Source organism: Echiichthys vipera, assembly GCF_963691815.1.
Source record: "Echiichthys vipera genome assembly, chromosome: 16".
NCBI lineage: Eukaryota > Metazoa > Chordata > Actinopteri > Perciformes > Trachinidae > Echiichthys > Echiichthys vipera.
This window is the reverse complement of record NC_139841.1, coordinates 22259254-22270450: the sequence shown is the minus strand read 5'-3', so window position 1 is coordinate 22270450 and position 11197 is coordinate 22259254. Positions and strand designations below refer to the sequence as shown.

Below are 11197 nucleotides of genomic sequence, written 5' to 3'. Positions count from 1 at the left end.
GAAATATCAAGTGTAAGTAAGCCAAACTTATACTTAAGCAGCTTACAGATAGATAGATAGATAGATAACTTTATTTATCCCAGAGGGGAAAATAGGTCAATGTAGCAGCGGTACAGAGCAATCAGAAGTACTAAAAATAAGATAAACTATAAAATACAAAATATGAACAACAATAAGATAGAAGTTCAGTATCGCAGATAAAACACTATATTAAAATGTAGTACAGTAGTTATACAAATGTAGTTAGTTACATTCCACCATTGTATTTATGATACATATATTACATATATATGTTTTGTTTAAAATAGCTTAAATCTAGAAATGAACAAAAACCTCCAAATAAATAGAGTGGAGCTAAAAAGTGAGTGACCACGAGATGGCGCTGTAACCCATGTTACCTACAGTCTATGGTTACAGCAACGACGAGGGCGACATCTAGAGGCCATGCAGCGCCACTACAGCGGCACCATGAGCACAGTTCATCAGCAAGGAAAGAGTTAAAGTCCAAAATCCTATTACGGGCTCCAGCACCTCCACTCTAATTGATGTGGACACGTCACGTGGTCGGAAACCAAGTGTTTGCAGGCTGGATTTCACGCGCCCAGGAGCTGCTGGAGGTCTCCGAACAGACCAACATGGATTTCATGAGTGATCGGGATGTGCAGAGGGTGAGTGTTTCCCTCACACACAAAGGTACAGCAGGTACAGTGGGCTGAGGCTGACTAACACCCTGCACCATATGCTTCAACTGTAAACACAAAATATTGTTAATTAGACTATAACACTAAATATAGATTCATTTTTAAAATCTACTGTCATATATCTGCAGGATTGTGTTTTTTTTTTTCATTGATGTAGTTGATATGACGACACATTAATTTCACAGTCATTACATAACCTGCTGCAGCTACAAGTGGTCCTCAAAGGCAGCCTGGAGCGAGTGTCCGTTTATTCTTGCTGTGTGAAGCACCAGATCTTTTGCACTGAAGCACAAATCATTTGTTCAGACTTAAAGCATGGACACAAGCACTTAATTACTAAGATCTTTTTTTATATATATATCAAGTAAATGAGTGTATCAATAAAGAACCTTTCAGGAGCAGATGTCACAAAGTAAACAACCAACAACATCAAATATTATGTAATTCAACTAAAAGTGCGTAGGCTTTGGGTACATTTTTACTCCACATAGGACTTAAACATCCCTCTGCACATGGATTACATATTTCCATTCAATTAGTAGACTCTTGTGATGATCTATCAATAGTTTAAGCTATTTATAAATACTCAAATGTTCCCACCGCTCAATTGTGAGGGTTTGCTGCATTTCTTTGTTTTATGGGAAAGTCAGTGGTTTATCTTTGAGTTCTGCATACAACAGACACTATTTTGCTGATATTTAATAGATCATTCTTTCTCAAATGGGGGTACATGTACTCCTGGGGGTACTTTGGAGTACTGCAGTGGGTACATGAGACTAAAAAAAAAATATATAATCATTAAAAAATATTACTAATGCATGGATCCTAATTCCCCATTTCATATTTAGCATTCCTATTTTAACTGCCGTAAACAAATGCAATCAGGATTTATGGTTGAAACGTAGCAGTAGAAAGTGTTTTTGTATTTTAAAGGCTTTATAAAGCCCCCCAAACGTTACTAAAAAAAGTTTGACAACCACTGTAATAGACCATAAGATCATTAGTTGCGGCTCTGGTGTGAAATGCAGCACCGGTCTTTTTCTGTGCTCTTTCCTTCTTGCATTATGTAAATCAAATGTGTAAATTCTATACATGTGACGCTCAAGTGGATGTAAATGTGAGAAAACAAAGATACAGACTTGCATCTTTGTGGAAAACGTGGAAACAGACATGAACGATCAGCTTGTCCTAGTTTCTAATTGAAACTAAATGATTTAAACAAAAATTTAAACCCATGTTTTTATTGCCGCACCATTCAAATGATCTCAAATGTAACTATACTGCGTCGAGAATGCTGTACATTTGATCCTAGGCTCGAGAAAACAAAAGCATCTTTGTGTAAAAAAACATCACTATTAGGACATGTCTGTTGTAGTACTTGGAGGATGGATATGTGGTTCTGGACGGGCTGCTGAGCTCCCAGGAGTGCGATGAGCTGAGGCAAAGGATGGCAGAGATAGTGGACCAGATGGACGTCCCGGAGCACTGCCGCATCACCTTTTCCACCGATCACGACGAGCAGCTCAAAAGCCAGGTGACCTACAGTAACGCACCGCTGCACAGTGTGAGACGAGTCTTAAAAAGTGTCAGCAACTCACAGTCTTATCCTGCAATATTTCTCCAACATGCTTTCGATCACGTTGCACTAAAAGATGCAGGTGAGATTCCCACATAACTGCAGAGAGTGAGTGTGTGTTTTCCCTTTGTGATCAGGTTCATCCAGTCTGTAGGTACATTACCTCTCCACTGATTTACACTGTGTACCCCCGCCCTCAGTGCCCTTCCCTTCAGAATAATAGCAAACATTTATGTCAATAATGTCGTCTGTGTCAGTGTGGTGAGCCTCTCCGTTCTGTAATGCCATCATTCCCTGCTGGATCAGATGACTGATGTTAACATTTTGACCTGCAGGGGAGTGCCGACTATTTCATCACCAGTGGAGATAAGATCCGCTTTTTCTTTGAGAAAGGAGCTTTTGATGACAAAGGTGAACCTGTTTCTTATTTCTTGCTTGTTCGTTGACTGATGTTAACCTTTGTCCCTGCACGTAAATGCTATGTCATCACCGGTGAGGACAAGATACACGTTTTTTACTCGAGTTTTAACACATTTCTTGTCCTGCAGGGGAATTCATCGTACCAAAACAGCGGTCGTTAAATAAAGTCGGACATGGTGAGGTTTTTTTAAAATCAACTTTTACAAGAGTTCTGTCAATAATCCATGACTTACTCTGGTTTTTGTGTTTTAGCTCTTCACGCGTATGAGCCGCTGTACAAAAAGGTTACACATTCACCCAAAATCCAGGTGAGTGAGCTGTTGAATGTCAGAGAAGGATGTACTGGCTCACAGAATAACCAACACTCACATTAAATGTTCTTTTTAGGGCATAGGGAAGAAGCTGGGTCTCGTAAGTCCTGTGATACTGCAAAGCATGTTCATTTTTAAGGTAAAGCTTTAAAATCTACAGAAAGAAATAACTTGTAGTGTCAGAGGATGCTGTCTGAGTAGTTCACAATAAAGTATCATGTTTTTTCTTTCTCTCTTCTCCAGCAACCAGGAAATGGTGGAGAAGGTAAGAAAGCTCAATGGATTAAATAAATAAATCAAATGAAGAACTTGCAAAAACACGTAAAAGCCATTAAAAGCCGAATTTGATTGATTTCCCCTTTGAGCAAACAATAAGAAAATATAATATATTCATTCATTCATTCATTTTCAACCGCTTATCCCGGGGTCGGGGTCGCAGGGGGTGCTGGAGCCGATCCCAGCTGACATTGGGCGTGAGGCGGGGTACACCCTGGACAGGACGCCAGTCTATCACAGGACACATAGAGATGAACACAGACAGACAACCATTCACACCTACGGGTGATTTTAGAGTCGAAAAAAGAAAAATTAAAGAAAAAACATAGATATCTTAACAAAAAAACAACAACACCTGTTTTGATTGATATTCTCTTTTCTTGCATAGAGATATCAAAATGTAAAACTCATTTTATCCATTCATTTTTGGTCCTTTTGTGTAGTGACGCCACATCAAGATGCCACATTTCTGTTCACGGAGCCCCTGGGCAGAGTCATGGGCCTGTGGATCGCCCTGGAAGATGCCACTGTGAACAATGGCTGCCTTTGGTTCATCCCAGGGTCACACAACAGTAAACTCACTCTAGAAATCTGTGATTTCCAGCCACTCTTTTGTGTCTCCATCATGCTGTGTGATTAAGTACATCAAATGATTTCATTGCCCAGGTGGTATTTCTCGGCGTATGGTGCGTACCCCAAAGGGCACCTTTCCCCTGACGGACTTCACCGGTCTAGAGAAGACCTACGATGACCAGAAGTTTGTCGCTGCACCTGTCAAAAAAGGTAATTCACTTGTTTCTTTGAATTTAAGTGGGCAACTGACAGGTGATTAGGGAATTTGTGGGTTTTGTTTGAGGTTGTTGAAGCACACATATTTGTGATACACTCAGAGAGTATCTATAAGCATTACATGCACAATGTGTATTTTATAGTGCTGAAACAAATAGTCATTTAAAGGTTTGGGAAATACGCTCATTCACTTTCTCGTCACGAGTGTGTGACGTCTCGCCAAGAAATTGTCCTGCACATGAATAACCCCCAAAAAAACACGAATTGTCATTTTTACACTTTGGTTTGTGTACAGATTAAACAAATGTGATAGAACATGTTAATAAGGGAGCTTTAGAGGTGTTGGTAGGCTGATTTTGTTACCTTTGGACAGAGCCAGCCTAGCTGTTCCCCTGTTTCCAGTCTTTACGCTAAACTAAGCTAAGTGGCGGCCGGCTGTAGCTTCATATTTACCTCACAAACAGCAGAGGGGTATCAACTCTTGGAAAGATAGGGTAAAATGTATTTAGCAAAATATAAAATGATGCGTTTAATGACTCAACTTGATCTAAAAATAAATCTGCAACTGTTTTGATGATTGATTGAATGTTTAAGGAATTTATCGTGTAAGAACTGCCAAACAAATGCTGTTTGAAATGTAAGGATTTGCTATTTTTTATATAAATATCTGAGTTTTTGACAGTTTGTCAGACAAAACAAGTCATTATTTCATAGACTAAGTGATTCATGTGATTAATTGATAACAAAAAAAGGATTTAGTTCTGTGTAGCACCAAACTAATCTGTGAAAGGTGGTCAGCTGTTGCACATTCCCAACCTATCCATCAACCTCTCTGTGTTCAGGAGGTGTAGTCCTGATCCACGGGGAGGTGGTGCATCGCAGTGCTGAAAACACCTCAGAGGACTCTCGCCACGTCTACACCTTCCATGTGATGGAAAGCAAGGACACCTGCTGGAGCCCTGACAACTGGTGAGAGTTGGCTTTGTTTATTTTAATGCTGTTTTTTATGTTAATGAGGGGTTTAAAGAAACGGTTATCACAATCTTACATAATGAAAATCAGACTCCTGGTGGCTAATGTTAGTTAATGTTAGCAAACTCCTAGATATTACTGTGTAACTAAATAGTACTTCTACCACTACAGATAAACATTTCAATTGTCTTACCACAAAAGTAAAACAAGAGGTCAACATGTGTCCATCTAGGGGGTCGCCCAAGCTTTACGGAGGGTCGCCAGGCCTTCTGGATTTTATGGTTGTTGAAACCAAATTATATTATATTTTTAAAGTTTGGATTATAATTTAGGAGATCAATCTAAAAAAAACCTCAGGATAAGGACACACAAGTTATATCCACTCCCTGCATTAGAACAGCACGCAGTTAAAACAACCAAAGAGCTAACACACCAATGGTCAAGTGCCGGGGAGAAGAAAATGCTGAACTCGTCAAAAAAGAACCCTAATAAGTATGAATGATTGTAGATTAAAAAAAAAATTAAAAAACACACAATACAGAGAACTGTATTCAAAGTAGCAACAAATAATAGGAAAACTCATCTTATTCAGAGGAAATAATCTGCTCAAAAGTCATGCAGATCGCTCGTTTTACACAAATGTTCTGCAGTTATGTTCACTATTTGGGATAATTGTACAGTTTATTAAGTTCTTCTGTACTGTTATTGTTATGCACTGAATATATTACGAAATACCCCAAAATGTCACTTACTCAGGGGTCAGGAGATCCTTAAAGAAAAAGTGAATTTAGCTTCAGTAGCTGCTGGTGAGCAAAAGGCAGCAAGACTACAGGACTTTAGCTGCTGACGCAGCTTTAGCGAGACTACACAACATGTCCATAAGTGACAATTGTGGGATAATGATAAACGCTAAAACTGACCGTAATAGTAGAACAGATAGAGAAGAGATATCAAACTGAAACAGCAATGTCTGTGGGAGAAAACAGATCATAAATAAAATATAAAGTTAGCTAACATTAGCCAGCATAAGCTACCAGACCAGGACTAGCTGTGGCAGCCTGTGTTGAATTGATCAAATGCGTGTTGTATTGCTTACAAATGTAACTTTAAATGTGAAAGAGGAGGATATCTGGCTCACTAAGCTTCACTAAGTTTCCATCTGTTTGGTCCTTAAAGGCTGCAGCCCACTGAGGAGCTCCCCTTCCCGCCTCTCTACACTAAATGAAGGATGAAGTTTGGTGCTGTGTTTCATGGAAAGACACAAGGAGGACCAACATGGATGAACTGTTTTAATCACAGAAAATGTGCTTGTTTTAGTTTGGCACCGGCCAAAGTACACATAGACTGGTATGTAGTTTCACAACAAAGTCAGTGCTGGATTAATGATGACTCCCCCATATTTTCATGAATGTATCAAGGTTTTTAAAAGAGAAGTTTTAATACATTGGGAAATGAATTTGACTTATTGATCAATTTTTATGGAGACAATACAACTGACATGTGGACATACTTTTATTTAGTAACTCTTGTCACCCACCAGTATTCTTCTTCTTCTTAAAGGTCATTTTTTCAGATTTGTGTCAAAACAAGATGGCTGATTCCTATTTTTACAGACAACAGTAAGCATTTCTATTAAGTTTTGTTCCTTTTAAGACGCAGCTTAAATGAAAAACCACTAAAACTGTATGAATGATTATCAATTTTATCTTTCTTCTCTGATGCACTCAACATGCAATATTACATTTCTTTTTAAATGTAAGGGTGATGGCAAAAACAACATACTAGTAGGATCATGCTTATAAATTGGTACAACGTAAAAAATAAAATAAAAAACACCAACGCACTTTTACAGATGGACATAAGGCTGGTAATTAATTCATGCTGAAAACAAGTCTCAGGTTATAAACTCATCCAAGAATGATGAGATGAAACCTGATAACATTTGAGGGTATTTATACAAAGCAAATATTCAACAAAATGGATCAATATTTGCAAAGAAAGGGCTTATCATTTTAGCCCAAAGCATATCTACAGATGCCTACCAATATGCCGGTTTTGAAGGCTCAGTAGCACAAGGAAATGTATATATCAAGTGTATTTTTTAAGGGGTCCCATCAAACCTCAAATAAGAATACACTGTAGGATACCTGTGTACATGTCACAGTACTGAATTTCACATTAGTGTCATGCAAGAGCATAGTTAGTTTCTGCCATACTGAAGTATAAATCCACCCTTATAAACAAGAGTTGACCGGGGCTGTCATGCTTTCATCTACAATAGTAGGTAATGTGTGATAGAAAATATACTTCTTAAGGCAAATGTTTCCAGTAGTAAGTCTTTCCTATTGCCATCGAGGAGGCGAAAATAAACCAATACCAATAAGCTAACTTTAAATAATGTTCTTCAAAGGCAATACAAAGTTGTGTATCCACAGACCACCTCAGTGTTGATCGAAACATGCCGTTTAGCAGCGACTGTGCTGTGCAGAGCTGAACTGTAATCTCCCGCTGCATAATTCAGGAGTTGTTGGATTCAGGAGCCTTGTGGTCAGAACGGTGACATGCAAAGAAACCGTACACCATCGCCGTCACGACAGACACAGCTAAAAGAATACTTAGCAACTCTTACTCACATTTCTTAGGAACTTATTCTTAAGTGATTATCTGATTCTGAAATGACTTGTGATCTGAGGGCTGCAGACTCTAATGTCATGCGAACATCACGTCTGCTAGCCAATTGGTTTGTTTACGGAGCGGTTACCCATCTTCATTTAGCTATCTGCTTTTAACTTTTCTTTTTTTGTGCTGATCGGCCCACTGATTCCTAAATGGACTGCTGTTACTACTATCATATTTCTCAAACTTTTTTCCAAATCCATGACTCTTCTACCTCCCAAGAAAGAGCTGAGGACAGTGTGTGGGATGTGTTTTTGTTTTGTGTCTGCTGTCCATCAAAGCAACAGCAGGATGAAGAGGTAGAGTGGGAGGAAGAGGTTGTCTATTTGGGAGGTGTATGCTTCCAGCATGGCCACCAGAGTGATGGAGCCGACAATCCATGAGTAGGTGGAGTTCAGGTTGATGCTCCCATCAAAGATGAGAAACATGGCCACAGCGATGATCTGGGCGAACACGGAGGTTGCAGTCCCCTCCATTGTTTTCTTAGTGCCGGGCCAACGGATCTCGCCCATGGTGCTGCCGAACACAGACGCCACAGTGTCTCCGACCCCCACAGCCAACACGCCAGCATAAGGCACCAGGCCTCCTGCACCGGGTAGTATCCCTTTAGGGGCGCAGGGCCCAGGGAACAGCCATATGGGCAGGGACATGCCAAGCAGCAGGTAGACGTGGGTCAGGATAAGAGGCCCAGAGTCCCGCTCATCCAGGAACAACGTGAGCAGCTGCCTGAGCAGCTGACCCAGCGGCCTGATCCGGAAGTAACGCACGTACTCCAGGAACAAGAAAATTGCCAAACATCCCACAGACGCCACGTGAAGCAGCTGCCTGTCGTATATCAGCCCTGGAACATATGTGGCCACTACAATCAGATGGAAGTACTTCCTGACAATAGTCGAGGCCTGGTGCTTCTTGGACCCTGACAGCCGCTGGTAGTTCTGGTGTAACACAACACAAGTGGCCACAAGAGCCAGAAACACCCAGTACCCCAGCAGACAAAGTCTTCTGTCATTTAACGTGATAAAGTCCAACAGCCACATGAGTGGGTGCCGGCCGATGAACAGGGAGAGCCACGGCATGAGGATTCCCAGACCCAGAACGGCAGTCATCATGTGAAAGAAAAGTGATGACACCCAGGTCTCAGACTCCATGAAGCAAAAGAGCAGGGCAAAGAAAACTCCCAGCAACAGTGAGCCCACCACGACGACCGGCAGGAAATAGTTCACTGGATCCCCCTTGACCTCCGCCAGGTTCAGGGAGCGCTTGATGAGCTGGTTGACGATGAAACTAATTCCACCGACAATGAGGAGCGCCTCTCCCGGTGTGAAGCAGCGTGGCAGCAGGTAAAGCACAATCAGACTGAGATAAACGAAGATCAACAGCACCTCTAAGACCTCGATGACCTCGGACACCGTCAGCGTCTGTTTTGCCGTGTAGAGAATCGCACTGCCGGCCATGCCTGCGATCACGCAAGTGTTGGTGGGCACGGGTCTTGTGATTCCCAGAGCAATCAACGAGAGAAACAGAGCCAGCATCATGCCTGTGATGGTGACCACCATGAAGAAGCGCTCAAAGTAAACGTTCCCCGAGGCAGAGCACTTTTCTTTCAACGCAAGGCCCAGCAAAGGCATCACCATGGAGGCAGGGACGATGCCACTATTCGCTGAAGGACGGAACTGGAACACGGCGCCTCCAGACCTGAGCAGACGGTCCCATTTGTGCTGTACGTAAAAAGCCTGGATGAAGAGGGCTATGCTGCTCCAGGAGTGCTGGTTCCAGATCACCATGTGGACGCACAGCAACACAGCCAACACTACAGAGGACTCCACGAGCACTGGATTGAGGAGCATGGCTGCAGGGTGGAGGCTCACAGGGAGAAGGGAGGAGAAGGGTTGATCTGAACAGATGGTCTGCAACAATGAAGGCCTTCTAATGTCACTTTCTCTCTCTGGCACACTTGGCAGCCATTTTTCACACACAATGGATGTCTAGAAGAGAGGTAAGAAAACAAACAGTGTTAAGAGGAAAATGTAAAAATCAACACAAAATAGAATCATAAAAATAAAGCATTACTGAATCCAGGAGTTGTGAGGCTGGGTGCAGAGTGCATGAGTCATCTTAGCTGTTCATAACAGTGAACCTTGCTCTGCTTTCTCTCTTGAACTATGGCCACACTGAACATTCACCCAGTCCACTATCCCATGAATGAGAACCCCTCATGCATGCTCTCTCTACATCAGCTGCATGCACCTTTTGTTCCTGTGGGAGGTTATAAGGGTCGGATTGACTTTCTCCTGGTGCTAAATCCGATGTAAATGTTGTGCTAACACATAGCCATCACATTTGATCTGAGGGATACGGTGACAATAATAATAAAAAAATAAATAACCCCCAATCATTTGTTACATACATGCTAAACGCAAGCCCTTCCAAGCCAAGGATGCTGCAACCTCGGAGCTAAGCTAAGCAGCGAAATACAGCTGAGTTATCATAACGCCACGGAGGCTAAAACTGCCAAACTGCAGGCGGGAGAGTAATAAAACCCAGGCCGACAGAGACACGCATACGTACCACATAAGTGCAGTGTTGTATGGAGGGGAAGTGCGGTGTTAAATGAGCCGGTGCCGTCCTTTTTGACAGATTTCTTTCCTTTGTCAGCTGTCGCTTCTCTCACACCCAGAAGGAGGGGGCCATATTTGACAGCCGGGGTCACGTGGTGCAGCCATAAAAATATCTCTTAAAGGCGTGGTTTTAATTGTTTTGATTTTATTTTCTTTTAATTTAAATCAATTTTCAAGGTATTGTGCCGTTAAGGAAGCGCATATTGTGTATTTAACATTTTAATGTATTTTTATTAATTATATATATATTTTTTATTTACACCGTAGCTTTTTTAGTATGACACATGTTTCATATTCAACTAATAGTCTACTATTTTTTTTAAATTAAATGTAATATATATGCAAGACTTTATAATATATATTTGAAAGGGATATATGAAAAATAAATCTATGCGTCAAGTTAAAACATTAGTTAGGTTTTGGAACAATAATAATATAATAAAATTATTATATATAATACATTAATATAATAGTAATACTAATAATAATAATCATAATAATAAAGACATTTCAAAACTAACTAACAATGAATTATAGAGAAGGGGAAGGAGTGTATACTTCTTTTTGGACATGTCAAACAAAAAAAAAATGTTTATTTGTTATTCGTGTATCTCTCTGGTTTTTAGTTGTGTAATATTATTATTTTCTGACCTTTTCTGTTTTATTTTTTACATGTTTGAAATAAAATTGAAATAAAAAGAAATCAAATAAAATGTCACCGTACAGGAAAACATAATTATACTGGATAGAGGTGTAGAGGAAAAGTCCTGAAATTTTTCTTTAAAAAACAAAGAAACATTTTATGTAAAAAAATGAGTGAAACATTTGGAAATACTTATTTTACTTCGGAAGATGGCA

The 11197-nt window shown here is 40.5% G+C and overlaps 2 protein-coding genes across 2 annotated transcripts; one reads left to right on the top strand and one right to left on the bottom strand.

Moving 5' to 3' along the window:
• The first annotated feature begins 577 nt into the window (after positions 1 to 577).
• On the top strand, positions 578 to 6368 carry phyhd1 (phytanoyl-CoA dioxygenase domain containing 1). Its single transcript, XM_083929487.1, has 11 exons — positions 578 to 668; positions 2077 to 2235; positions 2613 to 2688; positions 2826 to 2873; positions 2950 to 3005; positions 3085 to 3147; positions 3252 to 3273; positions 3728 to 3856; positions 3951 to 4067; positions 4916 to 5042; positions 6222 to 6368. Exons 1-11 carry the CDS (start codon positions 636 to 638, stop codon positions 6268 to 6270), a joined length of 879 nt encoding a protein of 292 aa, XP_083785613.1. The 5' UTR covers positions 578 to 635; the 3' UTR covers positions 6271 to 6368.
• A 732-nt stretch (positions 6369 to 7100) lies between these two features.
• On the bottom strand, positions 7101 to 10406 carry dolk (dolichol kinase). Its single transcript, XM_083929551.1, has 2 exons — positions 10290 to 10406; positions 7101 to 9706 (listed from the first exon to the last, which is right to left on the bottom strand). The coding sequence occupies exon 2, from the start codon at positions 9566 to 9568 to the stop codon at positions 7997 to 7999; it is 1572 nt and encodes a 523-aa protein (XP_083785677.1). The 5' UTR covers positions 9569 to 9706; positions 10290 to 10406; the 3' UTR covers positions 7101 to 7996.
• Between the last annotated feature and the right edge of the window lie 791 nt (positions 10407 to 11197).